The sequence below is a fragment of the Meriones unguiculatus genome, chromosome 1, assembly GCF_030254825.1.
Source record: "Meriones unguiculatus strain TT.TT164.6M chromosome 1, Bangor_MerUng_6.1, whole genome shotgun sequence".
Classification (NCBI taxonomy): domain Eukaryota; kingdom Metazoa; phylum Chordata; class Mammalia; order Rodentia; family Muridae; genus Meriones; species Meriones unguiculatus.
The window spans coordinates 179,035,052-179,062,527 of record NC_083349.1 but is presented as its reverse complement, the minus strand read 5'-3'; the positions used below and the strand labels follow the sequence as shown (position 1 = coordinate 179,062,527).

At 53.1% G+C, this 27,476-nt stretch overlaps 1 protein-coding gene across 3 annotated transcripts; it reads right to left on the bottom strand.

Moving 5' to 3' along the window:
* Positions 1–456: 456 nt before the first annotated feature.
* Positions 457–26,015, bottom strand: Trim29 (tripartite motif containing 29). 3 transcript variants are annotated; one of them, XM_021636919.2, is made up of 10 exons: positions 25,089–26,015; positions 17,100–17,195; positions 15,973–16,206; positions 14,314–14,512; positions 11,832–11,933; positions 9,566–9,658; positions 6,933–7,028; positions 5,459–5,560; positions 4,022–4,098; positions 457–1,507 (listed from the first exon to the last, which is right to left on the bottom strand). In XM_021636919.2, the coding sequence occupies exons 1-10, from the start codon at positions 25,890–25,892 to the stop codon at positions 1,445–1,447; spliced, it is 1,866 nt and encodes a 621-aa protein (XP_021492594.1). In that variant the 5' UTR covers positions 25,893–26,015; the 3' UTR covers positions 457–1,444. The 3 variants fall into 3 exon arrangements, with proteins under 3 accessions (XP_021492594.1, XP_060228188.1, XP_021492595.1); XM_060372205.1 differs by having other exon boundaries at positions 5,459–5,557; XM_021636920.2 differs by lacking the exon at positions 5,459–5,560 and having other exon boundaries at positions 25,089–26,014.
* Between the last annotated feature and the right edge of the window lie 1,461 nt (positions 26,016–27,476).

Sequence of the window (27,476 nt, the reverse complement as noted above, 5' to 3'; positions counted from 1 at the left end):
AGGTAACAATGAAAATAATTTTATGGTCAGGGCTCACCACCACATGAGGATCATTAAAGGGTCATGGCATTAAGAAAGTGAAGAACCACTGCTCTAGGGTACGCTGGCCAGAGGCTCTGAGCGCTCACAGGGGCTCTCAGGGAACTCAGAGCTTCTTAGGCCTCCACCTTTTGTGTTCAGTGTTCCTGAAAGAGTGCTCAGAAAGTTCCAGGTTTCTGCTCCTCGGAGACACAGACTAGACCCAAGGCACCATGTTCTCAAGATATAAGAAGAGTGTGTGGCGCACACCCAGCACTCAGAGGCAGGCAGATCTGAGTTCCAGGCCAGTCTGGTCTACAGAGTGAGTTCCAGGACAGCCAGGGCTACACAGAGAAACCCTGTCTCAGAAAACAAAACCAAACCAAAGAATTGAGAGGGAGGATAACACCATCTCCCTTCGACTCATTACCAGAGAAGTAAAGAGATAAATGGTTTATTCAGGGAGGGGGAAGCCCAAGCCAAAAGTAGCCCTCCCCACCCCTGCAAGCTGACCCATGAGGCCCCATTGGCCCAGAGCGGGAGACAAGCTCCGGGCACCCAGGGCTGATCCTGATTTGTCCCTCTCAAAGCCCAGTGACATGTGACATGGATGGAAGCTGACTCCCCTGATGTGGGTGGTACCCCTCGAGTGACACCCCTCTTCCCAGCCCTCCTGCTGTTCATTGCTATGAAGAGCACCAAATTCCCTATCGGTAAGAGTCTACGGGCAATTGTCTGTGAGTGGGTTGTGGTACTCAGGGGAACTGCTCTTCCCAGCAACAGCAGAGAAAATGTCCAGGCTACAATCCTCTTGCCAGACAGGAGAGCCCATTCTCTGGCTTCGTAGCCTCAAAGTGGACATGGCAGAGCCTCACCACTGGACCAGGAAAAGGCCAAGATGCCCAGAGCATCTCCTAAGGCATGGCCGAGGCCAGCCATACTGTGATAAAGGGGATTCAAGAGGACACACAAGCCCTGTCTCCTCATGGGCTTAAGCTGCTGATTAAAAAAATACTGAGCCCAAGGGATGGGAGCAGAGAGGTTGCCTTAACTGAGCACCTAGTGTCCACAGAGGATGGGAAACGGTCACCAAGCCTGGACATGGCAGAGCCTGGGCAGGCAGGTAGACAGATGGGCGCTGTGTGTGCCTGGTGACCAGCCTTGGGGGAGGCTTATGAGAAAGGAGCCCAGGTTTCTCTCACCCCTGTGGTATGTCACTTGGCCTCACACATCGAAATCACAGTGACTATACGTCACCAAGCAGAAACGGAGCCCATAGGGGAGCAGAGGAAGCTAGGATGCCCTGGCCGGGCTGTCAGAGGCTGTGGGAGGGCAGAGTGGGGCCGGGCTCCTGCCCATGCGAAAGCGCTGCAGCTTGGAAAGCAGGGATGACAGGAGGATCGGGTGGCGGAGCTCCGTGCTGGACTCAGGGAGCTTCGTTGGACCCGAGGCCGCTGCCTTTGTTGACGTAGAATGGCCGGTAGTGAGACTGTGGGGAAAAGGGGAATGCTTAGGGTAGCCAGGTGGTAGCAGAACCCTGTGGCCAGCCCACCCAACCTAGAGGTCCCTGAAGTAACATTGTGCCAGACCTACAGCCCACAGCGCCCTGTGGTCTGACCTGCAAGATCTACCTATCTTGCTACCAGGAGGTGGCCTGGGAGACCATAAGAACTCCTGGATCCAAATCCTAGCTAGAGTCCATTCCTGTCACTTAGCCTATGAGCTTGGATGTCATCCCCCACCCCAACATCCTCCTAGTGCCACCGGAGCCACCACGTGCTTAGCATTTTGTGTTCGACAGAGCTGCACAGCACTGTGCCAAGGGTTTTCCATCGACAGACTCAATTAGGTTTTACAACCATCCAATTAAATAGGCTACTATGATCACAGCTACTCTATAAGTAAGCAAACCAAGGCACAGAGGGGCCGGGCAACTTGCCCAAGTCACCAGCTAGTAAACAGGGGATGAGAGACTCAGAGGCTGGACTCCAAAACCCCCTCACTCCCTGCTCCACCCCATTTCTTGTGTCCCAAGCATTTCACGTGTCGGCTTAGGTTCTCTCTGTGATTCTCCCTGACAGAAAGGTACAGAATGAACCTACCACTGTCCGGCCCATCATGCTCACCACCATCCATAATTGTGGAGGACCATCCTCTCTAGCCAGAGCCAGGAACAGCTTTCCCAACCTCCTCTGTGAACCATGTCACAGGACAATCTCGGGGAGATCAGCCCTCTTCCTCCCTTCCCTCTAATCCCTGCCTCGGGACTCTGAGAAGTCACAGGCTGGAATGGAAGTCCCTGGCCACTAAGAGCACCTCTGGCCTCAGGAGGGTCTCAGGGATCAGACCTGGCCCTAAATGGGTCAGACATAAGGCTGCTCTGTGCCTCCTAGAAACCCCTGTGACTTGCACAGTAAGAACGAGTCCTCGGCAAGGCCAGAGCAGGAGGTTCTCAAGCCCAGACCGGGGTTAACCCATCAATTCACAGAGGAAGAAACCGGGGCCCAAAAAGGAAAGCAGAGCATGAACAAAGTCATGAGGACGCTCTAGCCGGGCAGGGTCCAGAGCCAGTCTCTAGCCCTCGGGTCCATTCCAGGACCCCAGAGCAGTCACAGGATATGGAGAATGGACTTTCCTTTTAGGAAGGCTGGGTCAGTCGCATATGGATTGCAGGCCAATGGACAGTGCTGCTGTCTGAGTAATGGGAGCAGTGGGTAAGCAGGGTGCTCCTTTCCATCCTTCCCTAATTAGGGTCACGGAGTATGAGAGTTAAAAGGACTGTGAAATCACCCAGGCTGTGGAATTCACGTTAGAAGCGGGAAAACTGAGGCATGAAAGATCAGCTCACAAGATCACATAGCAAGCTGGTGATGGCTGGAGCCCAGTTGCCAGGCAGCCTGACTCTCAGGCTGGCCTCTGTGCATACTATATTTGGCCTCCATCCTTCCAACAATAGCTGCCAGTTGGATACCATAGCCCTGTCCTCTTGGAGCCCTCGGAGGCTGGAAGGCCTTCTCTGTGGGGGATCGGGTCTGGGGGACAGGAAGGTATACAGTAGGGGGAGGAATGACTTTCTCCCATTATCTGTTTTCTACAGTCCTGCTGCTTCAATGTCCTTGGGCTCAGATCCACATTATACTCACAATCACTTAGCTCCTCTTGCCCACAAATTAAAGAGCTTTTTTTTTTTTTTCCAATTAAACCAGCCCCAGATGCTCTTTGTAGAACAGAGGCAAATCCTATGCTCTGACCTCAAAGTGCAAAAGCAGAAGCAAGATCTCTGGCCCCCATCTCAGTAAACCCATGATGCTATCTACCTGCATGGTACACTAGATAGCCCTCTCAAGACCTAGCAAGCATTAGGAGAGAGGAAGGCTCCAGAGTGACAGTGTCCAAGCACCGCTGTTCCTGGGTATGATACATCCGGTCTGCAGGGAATTGAGGGCCACTTCATCTCACTACATATTAGAAGAAGGAAAAAGGTCTTGCAAAGGGTATGTGGTGCCAGCAGGTGGTCTGGCTCCCTTGGCCACACACACCACCGGTGCCGCTTTCTAATAACCACAGTTTAGGGTTACTTGGGAGTAATATGGGAGCGTTCTAGCTCCCCATACACACGATAGCACCCCTAATGGCCTCTATGCTCTCAAAGTTGGAAAGTCACCCCGGGAATGGGAACCATCTCCAGGATGCCTGGCCAGTTGACTAAGTACATTGAAATCACCTCTTGGAAACCCAGCCACCAGACACCCAGTGACTACCTGCAAATGCAAACAAGGGCTGCCCGTGTCACAGGTTCTCAACTGAGGTCAAAGGCAATGTGTGTTTACCCAGGTCCCCTGCCTATACATCCGTTCCTGTCTCTTTGCTACACGTGGGTGGTTGGTCCATTGCTGCCTCCCACGCTCCCAAACATGAGCCACAGACCCTGAAAGCCTGCACAGTTATTATCCATCCCTGGACATGCCTGTGCCCGGCTGCCCTCCCAGCGCGCCTTACTCACCAGCAGAGTCTGCTTCCCAGATTTCCAAGTCTGAGGCTGGGCCTTGGGAGCCTGGCTCCGGAGGAGGGAAGGATATCCTGGGAAGATACAATGCTCCAGTTGGGAGGAGCCCTGGTTTGTGGTCAGGGACCCCCACTGTTAGAGCAGCAAAGGGACCCCCAAGCATCATCCAGCCCAAGACCAAGTTCAGCCACCTGCAGAGGTGTGCAGCAGCTGGGGTGGTGCAATTGCCAGCTGGAAATCCTGGGAGGCTAGCCAAAGGAAGGCGAGGCAGACAAAGGGAGGAGGAGCCAGCCAGGTGGACGGGGCCAGAGAGCAGGAGAATGCTGTCTCCCAGTCCATTTCTGCACTATGCTGCTGGGATCACCACCCACTGGCCCTGAGGGCTTATGGCCCACAGACCCGTCCTTTTGCCAGAGTCCAGGGCAGGCCCTGCTACCACTGCCTGGAAGGAGAGACTTCTGGCTCCGCTGCACTATGCTGGGAGGTCAGGGCGATGCTTCTCATTTACTTAGTCCCATTTGTGCCAAGCACCGTGCGTGTCTGTTTGTGCCTTGCTTGGTTCTCCCACCTCTTCTAGCTCAACAGTTTGTCGTACGCCAGCAAGCAGCTGTCAGGATTGGAAACCAAGGTTTGCTAGCCTCCAAAATCCATAATCCCATTCCTTCTGCCTGGCTCGTGTTGTCTCACATCTCACTGGCAGCAGACCAGGAACCTGAAGAAGGGTAGCCATTTGCCAGTGTGACCATCAGAGCTGGGACAGCAAGCCCAAGGTTCCAGCAGGTGGCTGTCAGTACTTGGTGCGAAGGTGCTCGTACAAGGTGAGGCGACCTGCCTCCCTGTCCTTCTCAGCCCAGAGATGTCTATGCAGAGCTTAACTGTGCAGCGCAATGGAAAGCCTGCACAGCCACAGGGCAAACCGCAGTGGCTGGGGAGAAACCTCCCGCAACTTGGAGAATGAAAAGCTGGAGAGGTTAACAGACTCTGTACTTGACAGCCACTGTCCAGCAAGGCTGTGGCGGCCTGGGGTGGGCCATACCACCTCCAGCACTACCCACAGTGCCAAATGAGAACCCCCACAGGGCTGTTCCTGCATCTAAGGTGGAAGCTGCCTAAGAAAGAGAAGATTCTATGGGTCCCGAGTGACGACAAAGACTGAGAATTGAGATTTCACTGCTCAGTATCCAGAAAGAAAAACCCATTCCAGTTGTAAGAGCTAAGGGTGGGGTCGGGGTGGCCCAGGAGACCAGCCTTGGCAGCAGGCAGAAGTCCAGAGAGGGTGAGCTGAGATGGCAGGGGTGGCGGGACATGCATCTCTCTCTGATGAGCTCTGAGGAATCGGGACCAGAGCACCCTAGAAGTGGCAGAGATATCCCACGATGACCCGCCTGCCCTACTATGGCAGAGGAAGGAAAGGGGTGGGAAGCAGGCAGGTACCGGGATTGTTTTTAAACAGCCCACTGCGGTCCAGTGGCTTGGAAAACTCTGCAGTGGCCTGGCCCAAGCTTGTGAACTGATAGGGGCCATTCCCAGTGCCTGCTGGGAGAGAGAGAGGTGTTAGCAGCGAGCGCCTACTCTCCAGGAGGCTGAGGCTCTAACACCTGGGCCACTCTACACCCGTGCTCAGACCTAGCAGCTGGAGCTGGCTTGGCAGTGCCAGTATCCCCTGGGGACCTGGTGGAGGGTGTGAGCAAGGGCGGGTCTCAGTACTACGGGCTATCTTCCTGGCATACAAGGCAACGTGGCTAAGCCATTCCTACTCAGCCTGGTGAGTTGCTCTGCTTGAAGGTGAGGTGGACTCACTGGAAATGAGAAGTCCTTCCAGGAAGGGCCTCAGCAGGAGGCCGAGTCTGAACCAGGGCTCAGGGCCACTGCCCTCTGCGTCCAGTGGCCTTCAGGCTAGGCTTGGACGAGGAGCAGGTAAACACCTGCTGGAAGCCAGCATGCCAAGGCAAGTCCCAGAGTATCCTAGGCCTGGCCCAGGGTCCTGTAGGCTAGAACTCCCTCTTCATTTCCTTCTTCACCTTGCTAGTTGCCCAAGCATCCTGTCCTTGATACAGGTTGTGCCCTAGCCTAGACTGGACCACGAGGTGACAAAGCCACGTCATAGGCCACTGCTTGCTGTGGAGTAGGATTTGGTTTGGTTTGGTTTGGTTTGGTTTGGTTTGGTTCAGTGGGGGTGTGCCACAGATAGCTCCTTCTCTTCTCCATCCCAAGGGACCAGCCTCTGATCCTCAGGACAGGTGTTTTGACTATAGGAAGAGGTGAGATCACTCCTCATCAGAGCTGCCTCTATGGCCAAGAAGGAGAGATGGGAGGGCCCTGGGTCTACTTACTATACCCTGGACTCTGCTTCAAGCCTATAGCCTCAGGATGATTCCAACCCCAGGGGAGAGGCAGTATAGACTATTCAACATGTTCAAGACCTCCAGGAATACAGTAGGCAGAAGAGGGACACGTACAGAAAAAGAAGGTCAGACCTGAGAGGCCTGATCCCACTTCCCCAAAGGGACTGCTGCAAGATGACTCTATAGGAAGCTGGAGGCTGCTATATGACCTGGGGTCTAGTCAACTTCCGGGAGTCACTGCGTAAACAGAGTTAAATCAACTCCATAGCACAGAGGCTGGGCAGGTAACCCAGAAGCAGCATCTGGGCCAGGGGGCAGGGATACAGAGAGTGGGTACCCCTCCAGCCATTGAAACCTGTGGTCCCAGCCCCTTTTTAGGAGCCAGTAGGTACGTCACACCCAAGAAACACTGCCATAGCCCAGCGCCCTCCCCTCTTTTGGCCTGGCTTCCATCTGGGCTGGGGCCCACCCCTCCAGAAGGCGAGGGAGGAACTAGTCAGAGAGGGAACAGAGACTCAAGCAGGGCAGCCTCCAGGCAAGCAAGGGGTAGGGAGTGAGCTCACCTTTCAGGGAGAAGGAGGAATTGCCTTGTGCAATGGGCAGGTCCTCAGAGTTCTGAACAGTGGATGAGTACTCCCAGACCCTGGAGGTATAGTTACCTGGCAGAACAAAGAAGGCATGTCAGATCCAGGTAGGCTGGTATGGAAACAGAAGGGCAGGACCAGGACATAATCGGTCCCTTGACTCTTGGTCCCTTTGCTACCTCTGAGGCCACTATTCCTGCGTCACACTCCCCAGGCTTTCCCTGCTATGGAAGGTGTATGAAGGATAGGTGTGCTCCTGCACTATTCCTGTGTCACACTCCCCAGGCTTTCCCTGCTATGGAAGGTGTATGAAGGATAGGTGTGCTCCTGCAGGCCACTGTCCTCAGAAGAAGATGGTGATTTGTACCTTTTCATGTGTATCATGTGATGCGGAGTGGCCTGTGCTACAGCACACATGGAGAGATCAAGAGCATACCTTTGTGTTATTTCTCTCAACCCACCTAAACATGGGGCTCCAAGGATAAAACTCAGGTCACCAGGATTACACAGCAAAGTGCCTTTACCCACTAAGCCATCTTGTTAGCTCCTGTTCTCCCATTCCCACACACTTCCTGGCATTCCAGCCAAGCTGTGATCTCACTTTCTCCAACACTGGCTTCTTCCTTGCCTCTAACATTGGGTCCAGAATGAGCCTTTGCTTGAGATAGGCCCTTGCTCCCCACCATCAGCCAATTCACATAGCAGGTCTCCATGTCACCTCCCCCAGTTCCGCCTCTACCTGCTCCCTCCCAACACCCTGCGCTTCCTGGGCCCTGGGTTGCAGCTGGCTGTATAACTGTCCATCTCCCGTAGTGCTAGGGACATGTTTGTTTGGCATAGCATCAAAATCGATGCCTACCAGGGCCTTATTTCTAGAAGATACTCATTGCATGTTTGATGGGTAAATGCGCTAACAAAGGAACAAACAAATACCAACGTATCCTATCACTTGGGGACAGCGAAGTTGACAGAATGCCTGGCGTTCTATTCGTGGGGGAGAACAGGCTAACAGACAGCTATGCGCAAGGGGGTTTCTGTGGTGTGGAAGAGGAGAAAATGGAGAGAAATAGCAGGGGCATCAAGATGACATTGGAGTCCCCACTAATGGGGCACTGTCCTCCAGCTCTTCCTCAGCAGCAGGGAGCCTTGGGTACCACCTAAGTGAAGCTCTCCTGCAGCAGTGCCCACTAGCCCCTGTGTTCCTCCTGTCCCTGAAGGATGAGTTGAACAAAATGGGGCAAGCAGCCACCCTGAAGTTGGATTTGGGGGCCTTTCTCAGCAAGTATCAGGACAAAAGGACACACCTCTGCAGACTTCTGTACCAGCCAGGAAGCGGTTAAAATGAACTGTCTTGGTGCTGTTCTGTCCTACGGCTATCTGCTGGCGGGGGCTAGACAGTGGATGGGCAGGTGTGCATGCACATATGTACTCATGCCTGTGGGGGCTGGAGGTTGACATCAGGTGTCTTTAGTCATGTTTCCACATCATCTTGGGGACGAGGTCTTTTCTGAACCTGGAGCTTGCTGATGTAGCTAGGCTCACTAGTCAGTATGACCACAGGATCCCCCTGGCTCCATTTCCCTAGCCCTGAGATCACAGGCACACAGAGCCTGTAGCGAGTGGTGGTCAAACGCAGGTTCTTGTGTTTGTGTGGCAACTACTTTAACAACTGAGCTGGCTTCTCAGCACTCAGTGAATCTTAATGGCCAGTAGAGATGCCGGACATTGCCCTCTCCACCAGGTGGCAGTGACCTTCCAGTTCCCAGGAGTCTAGTCTTCATTTCAGTCTTCTTAGGGATGTATCTTTGTTGGGGATCCTTCATGGAACTGGCTCAGTCCTCCCTTTACATGGCAGGTAGTACCAAGAGCTCCAGCACAAAAGCAGGGCCCCCAAAACAGAGGCTTCATGAGCAAATTATCCTGGCCTGGAACACAGCATTGCCCTTAGCACGAGGAGCAGGAAATCCTGTATTTGACAGCTCCCCTGGGAAAGGCACATCCCCACGCCCCCCGCATCCCCTCAGTTCTGTGTAAGGTTGTGGTGGTACCTCACAGGTACACCCATGTCAGTTCATGCCTTCGTTTCCTTTTGCATCTGAGAGAGATCATTTTAGCCACTGCAGGGCTAGTACAAAAGTCAGCTCAGGTCTGTGGGCCTTCAGTCCTGACACTTGCTAGGAGAGGTCACCACAGCTAACCTCAGGGTAGACACTCACCCCATTTCCCCCAACTCATCTTTCAGGGATAAAAAGAGAAAATGGACTGGGGATTTTTAAAGATGCTGAGTTTCAGTAGCTTCTCCCTGAGCCTAACCAATGACATCATGCATTTCTGCATAAGCCAGTAGAGGAACATTCTCTCTCTCTCTCTCTCTCTCTCTCTCTCTCTCTTGAGTCTGTCTGCCGTCTGTCTCTATCTCTGTGTGTGTGTCTCTCAGCTCAGGAGGACCCACCTGCCCCCCCACCCCCGCACACATATATACTTCCTACATTTATCTTGCACTGGATAGTCAAGACACTCAATCCATGGCTCAGCCCTGGCACCGTCATCCCATGTTCCCTCCTGCACACCTACACAGGCTCCTGCCCACTGGAAGCTGAGTCCCCTCCTACCTTTTGTGCCATACAGATTGTTGAAATTCTTCTGGTTGGTCTCCTTGGAGAGGCGGCTGGGCGATGATGACTGATAAGACGTCCGGCCCCCTCCTGTGGGACAGAAACACCATTGCTGCAGAAACATGGGCCTGACTCAGCTTGGGGCCCATGGACTCTGACTTGTTGAGGGGATCTTAGACAGGACCCCAAATATCTCCCTCTCTTTTATTTGGAACAGTTCCTGGATCTAGCCTCAGGCAGTCACAAAACTCATCACCTGAATGGGGATCCTTGGGAAGCAGAGGGGACACTACTGGCCGTTGTCCCCAGAGCACTAGAATCCTGAGTGGGTTTTTTTTTTGGGGGGGAGGGGGAGGGTATGCTAAGATGCTTAGCATTCTACTAATTCTACTTAGGGGTTTTGAGAGCAGGAAGCTGACAAGCCAAACACTTTACTCCTGAGCCAATGCCTGTCTGAACTGGACAGCAGAGGCTGGGGTAGCAGGAGGAAAGGCATGATGGGGGGGGGGGGGGTCATCACCCAGTAAGGACCTAGCCTCCTACAAAAGGCTAATGAACCAGCTTGGAACTTGTCCACACATCAGCACAACTTGTGGCTCCTCACTGCCCTCCTGCATTGTGCTCCCACACAGCCCTTTGTCAGGGTCCTTCTGTTGTCTCTACCCTCTTGCCTAGATACCATATATTCCACCCACCGCCAGCTCACCCAGCCCAGCACTGCCCATCCATCCTTTTCCCATCACAGGCCTGCCCTCCATACTTGGCAGGGAATCCCTCCTTCCTGAGCCTGGGAACTAACTTCTCCAAGGGAGAGCGCAGTCACGGCCTAATCCCACTGACTCTGAGCTTTCAAGCAGGTAACCTTTGGTGGCCCTATCTCTCTGATCCTCTTGACATCTCGGCAGCCCCTCCCATGCCTTTCCTCTAACCCTGAGCCTGGGAGCTGCAGGTGTCCTACCCATCCCGTCCCCCGCAGGGCAGGGACACCAGAGGAACCTGTTTCTTCCACCTACAGATGTCACAACTGACGCACAGGACCAGTGTCAGAGCCAGAAAAGCTCCTATCCCAGGAGTCTCACAGACTGTCTTCACAGAGAGGGACACAGGCCAAAGGGGACAGTGACCAGCCCCAGGCTGGTTCATCCCTGGCACTCTCGGGGAGCTGCTGTGGCAGGCTGCAGTCCCCACACCTGGTGGCCAGCAGTGGGGCCACTCTGTCCCTGGGTCTCCCTTATACAGGGAGAATCAAGCAGAAGCCAATGAGGTCTGGACCACCCCATCATTGTGGGCTCTGAGTACCCCATCAGGCTATTCCTTGAGCCAGGGTAGAGCCAGAGAGATCAGGCTGGAGGAGTCCAACTGGAGCTCTTAAGAAAAAAGGTGCTGGGTATCTGGCCAGCACAGTTTGTCCTTTCACAGAACTGGCTAAGAACAGAGCTCTGGGCAGAGAGGGCACAGGACTGATGTCAGATCTGGTTCACCCCACGAGTGCCAGAGGGTAAATCTTGGCACCCCTCTGCTGCCTAGAACCTTCCAGAAAGTCTGGGTGTTGGCATAAAAGGCGGGGTGGGGAACTTCCTGTCTGATGAGCTCACTTCTCCCAATCCCTAGCCCTGTTCACTGCAGATTTATCTGTCTGTCTCGGGGCCTCTGGCTACTCTCTCCAGCTCTCTCCAGCCTCTGCCACTCCATCCTCCACTCTTCGGCATCCCCATTCCTCTCTAGGCTCCCACAAGCACCTGCACACGCCCTCTACCCTGAGCCTGTGGCCTGGGACACCCACTGTTATGTAACAAGCCCTGCTGTGGTTTGTTGCTGGCCTCTAAGAATGTTCCAGACTATCCTGAGACAAGGACAGGCAGTCCCTGGCCTAGAGTCCACCGGGCTGTCTCCCTGGAGGGTAGGCCAAGAAGGCAGGTGACTCGGAGGAGCAGACGGCCCGGGAGGCAGTGGCTCTGCCCAGGGCTTACTGCGTCAGACTGGGCGGAAGCGCTACAGTCTGGAAGATACTCTGAAGGACACAGGCTACAGGGGGGAGTGACACACTGCTTCAGAGGAACAATGCATCTAAGGAGCAGAGTGCTGGATAACCTGTCACCAAACCAGGACACGTGCCACCGGTGGGTGTATGGAAGCACCCATCACTAGCATGCGGGGACAAGATGCAGGTGCCAGACACACTGAGTTATGGTCCCTCTCCCCAGGAAGAACCTGTCTGAGAGCGGCCTTGGACCTCTACCATTGCTAGCATACTCTCCCTCACCCTTGGGTGTGAGGTACATGGAGTATCTCTTCATGGTGTCAGGCGTGCTCCACTCGTTCCCGTAGCTGCTTGTGTAGCTGTTCATGTACCGATGGTCACCACCTGGAAGAGGGGGAGAGTCAGCAGAGAGACAGGTGGGGAAGAGGAGCCTCCACAGCGAGAGCCAAACCCTCACAGCCTAGAGAACATGCCGACACTGGTCCACACCTACCCTCCTCTTGCAGTGGACCACTTTCCCAGCACACTCACTCCTTGCAAAGGCACGTGTGTCCATGGCAAGGGAATTTTGATACCCATTTCTTGTCTGATCTGGATATCAACTCTTGGGCAGGTGTGAACATCTCCGTGTGACAGAAAAGGAAACCAAGGCTCCAGAGGGGAGGGTAGTGATCTGCCCCTGGCAATTTGACAATCGAGGCAGAGCTGGAATTTGATACCTGACCCCACTTCAGTCCCAGCCGCTGCTGGCCGGCATCAGGCGATGGACTGAGGTTCTCTCTTGGCCTCTGTGGTCCAGAGATCCGGCTGGCTGTGTAGGGTAAGGTGCACACGGCTGCAGCCTCTCACCCTCTGAACCTGCTGCCCTCCACCTCTCTCTCATCCCTTACTACTTTCTGACTGCTATTTCCATCCTTCTCACTCTCTCTCAGGTAAAGAGAAAACAGACCAGATCTATCCCTCATCATCTTCATCTTCATCAGCATCTAGAGGGATCCTAGCACACAGGAGACTAAAAGTGTTGGCCCAGCCCCGGTCCCACTAGACCAAGGATTTCTGGAGGTGGCCTGATGCCTCTGAGCCCTGGTCTGGGAGGGAGGAATGCATCCCCGGCCTGGTAGGCAAGCCATTATCAGGGAGCAGCAGATGGTCACTCCAAGGGCTGGCTCACACGCTACCCATCCTCTATGTCCTGCAGCAGACGCTACCTAGCCACTAGGCAACGGTGACAAAAACATGACAGAGCCAAAGGCCGTTTCCCCTGGGCCCGAAGCATGGGTGCAGGACAGCTGAATCAGCACACCCAGCTTTGCTCCTGGCCACCATCTCACTCTGCATCTCGCTTCGGATGCCAGGCCACACCTGCACAGAGACTGTGGCAGGAATCATTGTGACCTAGAAATGGGACAATGAGCCACCAGGAGGCTGGGTGGTTCCTACAAGGTTCACAGGCCACCCTTACCCTAGTTAGGACCATCCTCTTACACCTGCCCAAACCATATCCAGGGACCCCCCTGCAAGGTATAAACCACAGAGACTATGACAGTCCTTCCTCAAATCACCAATGACACGGTCAGCAGCGATGCTGTGGGGGTCCCATTTATGACGCCATATCACCCAGACTAGCAGAGTGCTAAGTCAAACAGTACCCCCTACCCATCAGCTGGGGGGGGGTGCTTTTGAAAGGCTGCTTCTCAAGATGCAACACCCCATACATGGAAAGGCCACAGAAGGAAAGAACTCAGCATAATGTCCATGACCAGGGGGCCCTCAATCACACCAGCTGTCACTATCCCCATTAAGATCATAGCTATTGTCATTAGGAAAAGGCTGTCAGGATCTGAGTGCCATTCTAAGCCAAATTATTGCCTTGCTAAAATGGCTTATCTGTCCTTAGGTGTGATTGACTGCCCCCCGTATTTCACAAGGACACTGTGTGGTCTCATGAACGAGCAGTCCCCTACACACTCATAGCCTCTCTCCTCTGGGAACAGTGACATGCTTTACCTGGAGACCAGACAGAACCATTCCCATTGGTGCTGATGGCAATGAGGCCAAATCAGCCTGCCTTTAAAGATGTGCACTGGGCCTGAGCCACTGGGGTGTGGCCTTGGAGAAAGTACCCTGGCTTCAGGCCCTAGAGGGGTTGGAATTGGGCGGAATAGAGATTAACAGGGTAGTTCCTCAGGTTAGGAGGCTTTCTGTGAGAGAATGCAGGTGACCTCTACAAGGGAAAGCGTGACTCAGAGAAGGGCTGATTTCAGGGAAGGTGAGTCAGGGAGAGACGCCATGTCCCATCACCTCCAACCCACCACCAGGCCAATTTCAGCCTGTGGGCTCAATATTACTCAGCACAGCCATGGTGACAGGCCTCCCTCCAAGCCCAGATATAATTCCAGGTTACTTCTGAAGCCTGCAACTCATCTGTTCGAAGTCTGGCCCATTGAAGAGCCGCAGTATGCAGCTGCTAGATTAGAGCTGACAGTCAGGTGGAGGTCTGAATGAAACCAGTCCTGGGCTTTAATCAATGGCCCAGAGAGAAGGCACCTGTAAAGCAGTTCCCAGTATCTCTCTTCTCTAGAGCCCCTTGTAGTAGCTGCCAGTTCAATAGGGGTGCTAGACACTAGATTCTGAACATGCTCCAATGGATGAGTAAATGGAGACCATGAGGAGCCAGTGAGCCAGGATCTTCTCTATATCAAGGCAGCAGGAGCTGACTGAGAAATACTCACATCCTTGGCTCTGAGAACAAGGGAGGACCTACCATTCTCCATATGGTTCCTCTCAATGAAGTTGCGGCTCAGATCGGCCTTGCACATCTTCTCCACATGGCGCATGCACACATTGAGCAGATCATCCTTGAAGTTGCCAAGTGACTGGCCCAGGCCCTCCCCCTCCAGCAGGACATGGTAGGTGGGCAGAGGTGGAGGGAGAGAGTAGTTGCTCATCAGCGCACCAAATTCCTACGAAGAAAGAAAAGCAGCCAGTGACTTTGTCAGTGCTTGAGAGTTACAGCGACCTTGGTCTGCAAGAGAGCTCTCGGTTTAGCTGGCGACTCCATGTTGAGAGCCAAAAGAGCTAGGTTCTAGGATCAGCTGAATAGCTAGCCTTCCTTTTCCTCACTGGACAGACGAGCTGACTAAAATCAGTCTTGACTGAATTAACAGTCAGATGTACATACATACATACATACATGGGAAGTTGTAAAAGTGACACAGGCTGTTTAGACTCTAGGGGAAAGGATAAAACGGTGCATGAAAATACTGGAACAGCGTGGGTATTTCCACACTCAAGCCTTACTCAAGCCTGCCCCAATAATTCTGTGGTTCTCATACATCCCTTCTCCCTCACCGGAGCATCCCCCCTCCTTCTCAAGCCCTAAGCAGCCTACAAAACCCTATCCAAACTCCTCCTCCTCCACTAAGTTGTCCTTAGATTGCTCCAGCCCTCCAGCCCTTCTCTGAATTTCCATAGGCACTTATCTCCTGAGCCACATGCTTTATCATTTAATTACACACTTTTCCATATTGTTCTCTAATTGTACACGTCTTATCTTCCCAGCTGGATTGCAGCTGCTTGGGGGCAGAAACCACGTCTTAACGCTTCTCTATTCACCGTGGCACCGGATAGAGTCCTGCATGCCCAGAAGTACCAAAACATTCTAGCAGACAGAAAGATGGATGCATGAATACACAAACAGACTAGAGGAGTGATAACAAATATGCAACGCTCTTATGCCATTCCTTCCTTTCCCAAGGCAGGCATTACTAATTAATCACAGAACTCTTTCTTATCGAGCCTAGAGCACTGCTGGTGCATAGCAATTGAACTTGGTACAAGGTGACATTTGTGTGTCTTCCTTAGAGTAGAGAGAGTAGATTGGCTAGAAAATGAAATAGATAGAAAGGCTGGTAGTGAATGGATGGATAAATAGTGGGTGGGTGAGTAGCAAGTAAGTGGATAGATGGTTGTTGGTTGGTAGTGAGTGGATGGGTAGATAGGTAATAAATGGATAGGTAGGTAGATTGGCAGGTTCTGAGGGGGTAATGGGTGGATGGATAGGTGGGTGGATGGATGGATGGATGGACGCCAGGAGGATGGACAGTGAATGTGTGGGTAACGGGTGAATGGATTGGTAATGGGTAATGGTTGGGTGGATTGATGGGTGGATGAGTGGTGAATAGATGGGTAGCAAATGGATGGATGAATGGATTGGTAGAGGGTAGATAGGTAGTAGATGCACAGGTAGTGATGAGTGATGAACGGAGAAGTGATGAGTGGAGTGTGGATACATGGATGGACAGTGGGTCAATGAGCAGGGAATAAACGGGTAATGAATGCATGGATGGACAGTGAACGAGGGCCTGAGAGACTGGATGGGATGGGCAAAAGGACAAGGACTCCAAACGGTGGGGCCTGCTACCTGCAGAAACAGCACGGAGTCACTGATGCTGTGCAGCTGCTCTCGGGTCTGCTTGTCCTCGTGCAGCACCTTCGCCCTCTCATCCAGAGCATCCACGATCACTTTCACCTGGTCCACGGCATCCTGCTCCCGCTGCTCCAGCGCAGCTCTTACTTCCTCCTTTTGCTTCTCCAGGTCCCTCACCAGGTCCCTGAAGTTCTGCTCCAGGATAGCCTTCTCGTTGGTGGTGAAGCTCTAGGTCCAGAACCAGGCAGGGTTGAAGAAGTGTTGCGTTAGTGAAAAGCCCCCAGTTTTCCAACAGACTCAGAGAACTCCCAGAGGCCTAACTTGATAAGCCTCATCCACAAATCTCTTATTCGAAGGCATCACTTCCTGTCACTTCCTGATAAGCATGCCAGCGTGCACTTCTTGGTTTAGGTAGATTGCTTTGCTATTGTTTGAGATAGGATCTCACGCAAATGAGGCTAGCCTCGAACTTCTTGTGGAGTCAAGTTTTTGATCCTCCTTCCTCTACCCACTGAGTGCTGGATTACAGGTGTGTACCACATCTGTCTGCAGGTGTTTCTTATAGCCCACTCTTCCTTATCTACTATGGCTCTTTCCCCTGGGAGCGAAACTAGCGAGCCACTACCCCAACCCTCTACACGCTCAGACAATCGCCCACAAGTCAGGGTATGCTTTCAGGAGCCCCAACCAGAGCAAACATTATTTGGAAAGTAAATCAGTTGCCTGTTCCTGAGGCTATGCTCCCCAGTCAGTAACTTTACACTGGTTTGCAATTATCCAAGCCACGACAGAGTACCATGCTGGCCCAAGTAGGAAAGAAATTGCATGTGTTTAGTAGCTGGGTAGTCTGGTGGGCAGGGTAGACATTAGAGGACATTGGGCGACACATTGCAGAATGGGTCTAGGGTCTTTGTTTGCTAGTTCAGGTGACAAGAAAAATTCCACCTAAATGCCTGACCTAGGCTGGGAAGGAAAGTGGGTGGGAATGTCAAAGAGGATGAAAGGAAGTGTGAGTATCACTGTGGGCCAAAGCCTGGAGCAGCTGCCTTCTCCCAGGCAACACAGGCAAGTGAGCACAGCTGGAGAGTACGGACACAGCTGGGGAGCCTCAGGCTGCTCACCTTGATCCTATCCTTCTCCTTTTGCCACTTCTCCACCTCATCTTCTATCTCAATGATCTTCAGCTGCAGCTGCTCCTTTTGCAGTGACAGCTCGGTCTGTAGGGAGAGTGTGGAGATTGACGTTGTCAGGAACAGGATGAGAGGGGAACAGTACCAGAGACCCAGGCCAGGGACTTACCACAGAGCAAACTCAGGCAGATTCAACACTCATCCATACAGTCTTTCGTTCAGCAAATGTTACCAGTGCCTCAGATCTGCTGGGCACTGTGCTAGTGGTCAAGAATCCAGCAACGGCTGGGCATGGTGACATACATCTGTAATCCTAGCACTTGGGGAGGCAGAGGCAGGCGGTTCTCTGTGAGTTCAAGGCCACAGCAAAGCAAGTTCAGGCTAACAGAGAAACCCTGTCTCTGAAAGAGAAGAAGAAGGAGAAGAACAAGAAGAAAGAGGAGGAGGAGAAGAAGGAGGAGGAAGAGGAAAAAGAGGAGGAAGAGGAGGAAAAGGAGGAGGAAAAGAAGCCAGCAATGCATCAAAAACCTTACTTCTGTACTCTTGGACCACTGGGTCTGGGCAGCTTAGCTGTGTCCTTATAGGAGCTAAGCCTTCTACGTCCTTCCCACCTAACATGAAAGGTGGGAGATTTGGGCTCCTTTCAGTGGGCCGAAGAGAGGATCTGGACTTGACCCAGTTCGGCGGAGCCCTGCCCAGGGAGTGTCCTGTAGCAGTAACCCCATGCAGCGTTTCTGTGGCATGACACAGGCCTTGTGTTGCAAGCCAGAGCTGAGGTTGCCGCCGGCACAGACTCCGTCTAGGCAGGCAGAGCTGTAAACCTGTTTATAAGGAAGGAAGCGTATCTGCAGTGTAGGCAAGACGGGAACTCTTCCCCAGGTTCCCTGAAGAAACAGACTACAGGGTGAGGCTAGGCAGGGGTGGAGAGGGCCTGAGACCCCTGTTCAGAGGCTCACAGACTGTCAGACTCTGTGATGGGCTGGGAAGACTCTCTATCAGGAGGGCACTGAAACATCAGTGTTAACTCTGTCCTTGGCTTCCAGGCGGGGAAAGACCCTTCTCTGAAAAGCAGCTATAACTGATGCAGATTGGAAGCTAAAGCCAAGGCTATGCAGTGAGTTGAGGATATCTCTGTTTACCTCCTGGGTCCCACTGGGGCTGTCAAATCCCTGTCCATCTTGGAATATAAAGGGGTGATCATTTGGAGAAGTCTTACATAACTCAGAGCCTCCCAGAACCACTGAGGTTTGAAAGAAACTCTCACTCCTTTCTCTCCCTGAGGAACCTATAAGACTACATTGGCTAAAGTGAAGAAATCACAAACCATAAGGACAATGACGATGCAAGGAGTCATGAGCAGCTGGGCCTGAAGCACCAACAGCTGCTTTTGAATGAAAATGAGGAATGCCTCCGCAGTGCCTGCGACAGAAGCTAAGGGCATGTTCTGGAGTGCTTGCTGCAAACCCCCAGATCAGGGCATCTAATGGTAGAAAGGCTCCCACTTTTAGAAATGGTGTCCAGAGGTGGGGAAGGCAGGGACACAGGAGCCACAGAGACCCCCAGATAAGAAGTCCCACTCTCACGATCAGCCCACCACCCTCACACTCCCAGGCTTGCCAGGCAAAAAAAAAAAAATCTCTTAGATGTTCTCAGTAAGTTTCTGCCCCACCCCCAAAGTCTGAAATCCCTGCAGCATGGAAAATGCCATCACCAGAGAGGAAGACGGGCTTTCAGGAAGAGATGAGGGTGGGAACTTGGCTGGGTCTCTGGAACAAAGCTTCAGAGAAGACACAGTAGTGGGAAGGAAGAGAATGAAGAGACTAAGCCTCCACCCTCCAACTCTGCTCTTTGAGGGTGAAGAGTCCAAGCGCCCAGGAAACAAAGCCTGGCAAAGACCCCAATGTGGGCCAAGCGTGAGCAGCAGATCAGTACCCTGAGGAACAGAAAAAGTGAGATAAGGGGTCTGTCCTAGCAACCTTCCCATCCCTAAAGAATTCCTTGGGGAAGAGGGTGGAGGATCAGAGTTGAATTATAGCCTGAGGTCTCTCGTCTTTTGCAGCTGAGCCTTTTGAATTCTCTCAGCCAGAGCTCATGGATAAGAATCTAAGGTTGAGACCCTTGAGACAGGTTGTGGGGGTCTTACTAAGTTCCTTCACCTCCCTAAGTCTTGGGGGAGCATCATCTGTGCTGTGGAGGAAGCCTAAGCACCCACACTCACTGCAGAAGGTGTCAGGGAGATGGGAACCAGTAAGCAGAGCATCCGGAAAACACCTGGCCCACAGTCAGCACTGGCTGAATAAGGTCCCTGTTGCCACGCCTACATGGCACCTCCCAGGTGGGACAAGGCAGTGAGACATGGCAGGTGGCAGCTGTGCTCAGGTGAGTCTGCACAGCGTTGCATGGTGATGCTGGTACATGGGTCTGATGGAGTCCAGATGTGGTATGGACGCAGTCAGGAGCCTGAGGGCAGGATGAGGGGTGGACAGTGGCTGAGACAGCCAACTTAAGATATAAAGTATTGTGAATACTTGAAAGTGGAGGACACTGGGGGGAGCAGGGTGGGGCAGAAAAAAAAGCTAAGGACCAGGCAAAGCTCTACAAGTGGGAGAAGGCAAAAGCCAGGTTCAAGAGATAGGGCTGATCAGTAGAGGCTCTTCTGAGGAGAATGAACTGCCTAGCCGAGAAGAAGGAAGGAGGTACTGAGTCCAAAGTATTGAGTCCAATTTGGCTTAAGCCATGAAGCACTTAAGCTACGGATAAAGAGAGGTTTTGATGAGCCCCTGGGAGTCTATTCTATGAAAGGCAAGGAGGGGAGGGAGGTGAGCAGGGGCCATCTGAGGTCTGGAGAGGAGAGTGGAGGTGTTGCCCAGCCACCTAAGTTGGGAGGAGGAGATGGCCAGCCTGGACACGCGCAAGGACAGGATCAGAAGTGGAGACAAGCTGTCTGCATCAGTGGGCGGTGGAATGGGTCGGGGCAGAGGAGAGACCAGCCCTCCTCTTCTCTAGGGCTCTGAGGATGTCAGAAACAGGCTGGGAGGGGCCTGGTATGGACAACACAGTCAGCAAGACCAAACCTACAAGATACAAGTAGATCCCTGGGGCTGAGAGTAATGCCACAATACTCTGGCATGTCCCTTCTCCCACCTGGAAGGAATCCTATCCCATTGAAGACAGGTGTTAGGGTCATATCTCTAGGGATGAGCCTCAAATCTTTTAGTGCTTGACAGGTTTGGGGGTTTTTGTTTTTGCTTTTCTACGTAGAAGTAACAACAGGATGTCCAAAGATACCATGACTACAGAAGGAGGAAAGGCGCTGGGCCACTGAGCATCTCCTACAAGACAAAGACCCTGTGGAAGTCAGTGGTGTCAGCCACGTGTTGCAGACGCAGCCACCTAGGCCTAGAGGGATTATGTGGCTGGCCTGAGTGTGCACAGTGAGAAAGAGATGTAAAGCCAAGATGCAACCACAGGGCCCATTTCTTATTCTGTGGCCTATGGAGGCACCTCTCAGGCAGAAGTCTAGACACTCCTAGGACATAGACCTCCATCTGTATTCCCTCCTCCTTGAAGCTGGTGAAACTTCAGCCATCTTCTCCTCCTACAGCCACCCCCACCCCATCCCACCCCCCATCCCACCACAGCTCAACATACACACAAGGGCTCCAGCTTCCTCTCTTCTACTCTCCCTCCCCCAATCCCCCAGAGAATGTAGTAGCAGCCCCAGATGTCTGACAGGCCTCAGCATCCCAAAACTCCACCCCTCCCCACTCCTCCCTCCTGGCTTCCTCCCACTCCTCCCTTCTTCCCCTTCACCCTGCCCAGGCCTGTCCCTAAATGCTTCCTTTGTTCCCTTCTCCCACACTGTCTGGGGCCTCTCCTCTCTGACGGCTAGGATGGCCCTTGCGTGGGCTGCCCAGCGTTGACATTCCCCTCTGTTCTTCATCCCCGTCCTCTTGAGTGAGCAGAGGTCCCCTGAGAGTAGAGGGATGGCACGTCCTATGGTGCTTCAGCCTAGATGGGCCCATCAAGTGTACACAGTCAAACGCTAGACAGGTGAACAGGCAAGGCCACCGGGAAAGAGGAGCCTGCTGGCCAAGATCTTCCGTCAGCCTGGATTAACTGCATGGGCCCTGGGCTGTGACACTTACCAAATGAGCCAGTTAATTGCCAAATTTGTACTCCCAGACACATAGTAATTACCTGGATAAGAATCTGAAAGGCTGAATAGATTTCATATTTCTATGCTCACATGTTAAACGGCCCCTATATCTGTCCATTGGCTCCATTGAGGTCCCCCACTCACTCCCTCTGCATCCTCAGGTCAGGGGAAGGTGCCTGCTAGGGTGAGAGGCTTCATCTTGGCATCTGCAGACCACTAAGGAACGTTGCTGACGTCACCACCCCTCTTCTTAGTTTCATTTTCCTGGTGGTAAATTGGGCTACCTTCTCCTGCCCAGCTATACATTAGAATCTGTGTGAGCCAGGACCTCTTAGAGCAAGGCCTGGGACTCTGAATTCTAACAAGTCACTGAGTGACTCTTGCCTGCAGCCTGGTGTTTTTGAGGCCCTTGGATTTGATGATCTCAAAAAGACTCAATTTTGGTGCTAAAAGAGGTTTGAGCCGGTAGAGAGAAACCCCAGCCCCTCTATTCTTCATCCCTGGCCTCTGTGTGAGTCTGCAGCTCAGAACCTGATGTGGTGCCCCACCCTACAAGACTGCTTCATTTGAAACCATGCAAATGCTGACCCAGTCCTGGCCCACACATGAGCTCTGTAGAGACTGGGTCACCACCCACCTGCCTGGTTCTCACTTTCCTCCGTTTCCTGTCTTTAAATCTCTCGTTTGGTTGATTCCCCTCTGCATCCAACTGACCAGGCCCCTGTCTCATACCTAGACCAGATGTTCTCCCTGAAAATGCCCAGATTGATTCTAGGTACCCCGGCTTTTAGTCTGACTCCTCTTCCTGAATCCCAGACCCCACCATCTGCCCAAGGAGCTTTCCTCCCCAAATCGGCACAGCAAGAAACACAAGGACCAGCGGCTGCATTAGCCCAGTAACCTGGTGGCTCAGCCTTGCTCAGAGAACTGGGCAAGGAGATGAGAAATCAAGCCACAGGGCAAAATACGAGAATAGAGCCAAATGATGATGTCTAGAATGTGGACAAAAGCCACTGGATAGGAGCCTCTTCAGGGAGGCACTTCCTCCGGTTTGAATGTCACCAGCACATGGCTTTCTATGCCAGTGATGTTATCAACCCAGAGACCAGGTCAAATGCACCTTAAGACAGGGCCAATTAGAGCAGGAAGCTGTAGCTGGAGGGTCCTGGGATGGATAGGGAGGCCAACGGATAAATAGGCTATTCATGTCCCTCTTCATCTCGCCTCCTAACATAGCCTGAGAAAGCTCAGAAAGATAAGTTAGATCAGTGAGCATCCATGGGACCACTTGGGACATCAAAAGTAAAGAGAGAGAAACACAGAGGTCCACGAGAGGGAGGAGCCATCCTCTGGCACGCCCTGCTCCCAGCACAGCCTGTGCTCCAAGTCTGTACACAGAACGAAGGCCCAGGAGATGAGTGCCTGTGGCCATGGGTGTCATCTCCAGCCTTGTGCAACTCCCCCAGACACTGCCTAGTGACCTCACCCGGCCTCACCAGCAGGCCTGCAGAGCTGGTTCTGCCTGCTTCCTTGCAGAAAGCCGTGCTGGAGCTGCTGTTTGAGTCTGTTTCAGATGACTTCAGAATTGGCACTGGGCCTCACAGCAGTCCATCAACCCACCTCCCCTGTTCTGGGTCAAGGGCCCCCAAGTCCAACATCCCATAATAGATGGCCCTAGACAAACTGCAGTCTTCTGTCTATCCAAGTGTTGTAAAAGCATAGACAGGTAAGTTTAACACACACACACACACACACACACACACACACACACACACACATACACGCACACACAGATTACCCCAAGTTCCCACCATAGCAGTCACTCCAGTATCCCGTTCCCTCCCAAAGTGACCCCAAATATTGCAAGAAGCCCTAGACACATCTTTCTCCAGCTAGACTATATAGCCAGGTTCCATCCTTCCTTTGGGTGTGTCCCAACATCTGCAGAGTGAAGAGGTGGCCGTGAGACTGAACTCTCCATCAGGCCTGCTCTCCTCCCTCTGCTGTTCCGTGTTTGTGCTTCTGCATACCAAGGAGGGAGTCCCACCTTGTCCATCTGAGCCTCTGCTTCCTTACCTACAGCACAAGCCCTCGAGGTCAAGGACTCCCTAAGCCCTACAGCAGCCCCTGACTGAGAAGAGCAAACTTGGTGTCTCCAGGCCAGGCTGCCCACACCTTCCTGCCCTCCAGAATCAGCTCTTCTGCAGAAACTCACAACAGAGCCAAAGGGTGCCTAGAAAAGAGGCCAGTGTATACAACTAGCTCTCAGTGGAGGGTGGACCTGAAACCTTTGCTTCCTGTGACCACTCTGTCCCCTTCTCACCACGGAGTCCTCAGAAGTTTTTCTGAAAATGCTGTGGCTTCACAGAGAAATGGGAAAACACTCTAGACCAGCAGTTCTCAACCTTCCTAATGTGCAACCCTTTAACGCAGTTCCTTACGTTGTGGTACCCTGCCCCCAAGCATAAAATCCTTTTCCTTGCTGCTGCATAACTGTACTTTTGCTATTGTTAAGAACTGTAATATAAATATTTTTGGAGATAGAAATTTGCCAACGGGATTGCATCCCAAAGGTTGAGAACCTCTTGCCTAACCCATCCCTCAGTTTCACGGGGACAGAACTGAGACCCTATCTTACAGCTTGTGACTGGCAACCTCCTAACACTAGGCCTGAGACTCAGCCCTTCATTCTCTTCTGAATTCCCAAGTACAGTTTCTGAGAATGGGCTTCATGCTCTCTCTCTGTGTGTCTCCCATTGTGAAGCTAAAAGTCAGTCTGGGGTCAGGGAACACAGGGACACTGGAGTTAAGGGACACTGGGGCCAGGGGATACTGGACCCAGAGAACAGGAGAAACTGAAGACACCTTTGGGAGTCAAATGAAGCTTCTAGAGAGGATGACTGAGTCTGTTCCTACCTGTGACCCAGCACCTGCTGCGGAAGGGTAGGGGCAAGAGGCACACAGTGAGAGTGACCAGCAAGCATACAGTCAGGGAGATGGGTAGGGAGAGATCCCCTGCTACTTGGGGTATAAAAGCTGACAAGAAAGTGAAGCCCTGCACTGGCCACCAGGAAGGCTCGGCCCTGGGGAGGACACATGCAGCTGGGTGAGGGAAAAGACCAGCGGCCCCAGCTTGGGCCTAACCCAGAATACCTTCCCCAGGTGCAACACACCCACAAGTCTCCACTTGCCTCCGCTCCTCCCGGTGGAAGTGCCGCCTAAGCTCACTCCCAGGGAGCTCACACAAACACACTGACGTAGCCTCTACACACGCAGACACCCGCCTGCGGATAAAACACACGGTAACACCCACCCACACAGGCTCTCGCTCCAATGCTGTCCACCCACAGGCACAGACCTGTCCGCTGCAGCCACACAAACAAAGCACTCAGGGCCCAGCTGCGAGCAGAGTAAGGGATGGGGGTGTGTGAGAAAGGAGTGGCTTGGGGACCAGGTAGAGCAGAGTAAGGGGTTCCGCAGGGGGAGTGAGGAGAGTGACTGCCAGGTTACAGACAGACCAGCCAAGAAGAGCCCAGGAGAGAGTTCGGAACCCTTCAGTCTTACACCACCTCCAGACTCAAAGTCATCTCATGAGCTCGGTCCAGCCTCTAATCTTCCTGGAGCTTCTATTTGCTCACTTACAGGATGCCCCTCTCCCAAGATCTTTGGAGGCTAGAGAGTGACCTCTGACCCCTCAGGCCGGAGGTACAGAGGAAGAAGACAAGTTTTCAAAAGGATCAGAGCAGAGTGGAAACTTAGGTCCCCAGTGAGGGTGCAGGTGGGAGGGGTAAGGGCGGGCAGCGAGGGGCCCAGAGGGTCACCTCTTTCTCGGCCTTGGCCTCCTCCACTGTCACGGTACTGTGGTTCTTGTGCTCCTGGAACATGCAGAGGTAGCAGATGCAGGTCTGGTCTGTCTGACAGAAGAGCTCCATAGTCTTGCCATGCAAAGGGCACTTTCGGGCCTCGAAGTCCCGGATGGGCTCGAGGAGCTGGTGGTCACGGAAGGCGGCGCCCTCCAGATGGGGCTTCAGATGCAGCTCGCAGAAGGATGCCTGGCACACCAGGCAGGACTTGACAGCCTTCTGCTTGTTGCCGATACAGGAATCGCACAGCACCTCCTCGGAGCCCGACTTCGCCCGGAGCAGGAGGCTGGAGTCAGCCCTGGGATAGCTGTTCCTGCGGGCCTCCCCCGGCTCCACGATGGTCACCGTGGGTTTGCGGGGCTCGGAGAAGATGGACTTTCGCAGCTCCCCCTTCTCAGCAAAAGTCACAGGGGGTTTCTTGGAAACCCCCAGCTGGAGCCCGGCATAAGGGGACCTCCTGCCTTCCGCAGAGTCCATGCTGAAGTAGTTGGGGCCTTTGTCGTCTACCGACTCCACGAACTGGATGATAGGCCTGCGCCACTCATTGCTGGAAAATAGGGCACTCTTCCCCTCCCCTGTCTTCAGGGCACTGCCCAGGGTCTTGCCCTCCGTCACTTCCCCACTGTGCCCGTTGGTTGTCTTGATGTCCTTACTGTCTGCTTTAGCGCCATTCTCCACGTTGCCGTTGGGACCCGGTGGGCTCCGGGCGTCCCTGGCTTCCGGGCTGGCCCCATTGCTTCTGGAGGCATCGGCACCTTCCATGGCAGGTCACTTGCTAGCCTGTTTCTGCTGGTTGGGGGTCTCTTGGCAGCCGACTTCAGCGGGTGTCTCAGGCAGGGAGTGGGGCTGGCAGCCAGTGCCCAGGGACACACCTGTGGGGAGGAGAAGGTGGGGCAGGAGGAGGAGCCATAGGCGGAGCAACCTGACACAACGGGCCCAGAGAGACAGGCGGGGCCCAGGGGCTAATTACCTGGGCCACGCCTGCACATTCATCCCTAGCTGGGGATTTTAAAGAAGTGGGGGGTTTTTTTTCTCCCCGTTTTATTACTTCCCACCATTGACAACCAGTTTGGCTGCTTTCATCTGATGCACTTCTAGCAAGAAGGCGGAGCCTCTGTCCTCATAGGTGGACAGGCTTTGAGGAGGTCGGTGCCCCTGGGGGCAGAAGGTGAGGTGTTCACCGAGGTCCATGGGACAGAAGGTTCTTAATTGGGTCACACAAACCAAATCGCCTTGTAATTTGTGGGCTGGATATCAAAGGTGAAGGCCAGTCTCTACCACCCTGAGACAGCACATTCTAAAGGAAGCCGTGGCCTGGGTCTTATCTGAACGACTGCTCCTAACCAATTTGCTGCTGATGTCTTAGGTGCTTTACATATCTGAGTTTAGTTAAGCCTCCCTCCAATCCGCAATCTGGCTCTGTGTTTGTGTGATCGGGTGTGCTTCTGTGCATGCATCTGTCTGTCTGACCAACATCTTCCTCAATTGTTCATCACTTTATTTTTTTTTGAGACAGGAGCTCTCCCTGAACCTGGAGCTGCCTGGGATCTGCCTGTCTCTCCTTCCTGGCAGTGGGACTACAGACACACTTCTGGTTTTTCCATGATGCTGGGGATTTGAACCCGGTTCCCGTGCTTGCCCAGTGAACACTTCACTCACTGAGCCATCTCCCCAGCCCCCAACGGTGCCTTCTGACAGAGAAAAAAACTTAGGTACTAAGAGGACGCTGGCTTCAGCCCATTTCAGGGTTGGGACTGGAATCTGGGGCTTTTGAGATTGTGAGGTTCCTTCACCTAAATATCTCACTTGAACGTAGTAAACAGGATCTGAAACATAAACTAGAACATAAAAACCTGCTGAAGTTTCCTTGTGCCCATAGTCCTAAGAGAGGGCACAGGTAAGCCTTAGGTACCTCAAAGCAGATTAAAACCTGCTTGGGGCTCATGGGCCAGAAACATGGCAATGAAAGGAATCTGAGCAAAGGCAGCCTGTGGAGGGTCCCTAGAGCCCAGACACTTGATTCCCCTTTTTCTACAGTAGGTTTGAGGTGTGACTCAGAAAAACCTGCACACCTTCATTGAGCCAGGCCGTATGGAATAACCTCCAAAATGGCACAGTACAGTGTGGAACACAGATAACTCTAGAGACATGAGAACCGCCAGATCTCTTCCTGCCAAGCAGCAGAACCTTCTGTTCTTACAGGACATGCCATAAGGCCACCTGGAAACAGCTGCCCCGGAGTACAGGAATGTCCCCATTACCCTTGGAGATGGATGGATGGATGGGGTAGAATGTGGGCATGGTTGGGATAGAAGGTTCTAAGGTATGTGTAGAGAAAGGGTCTCC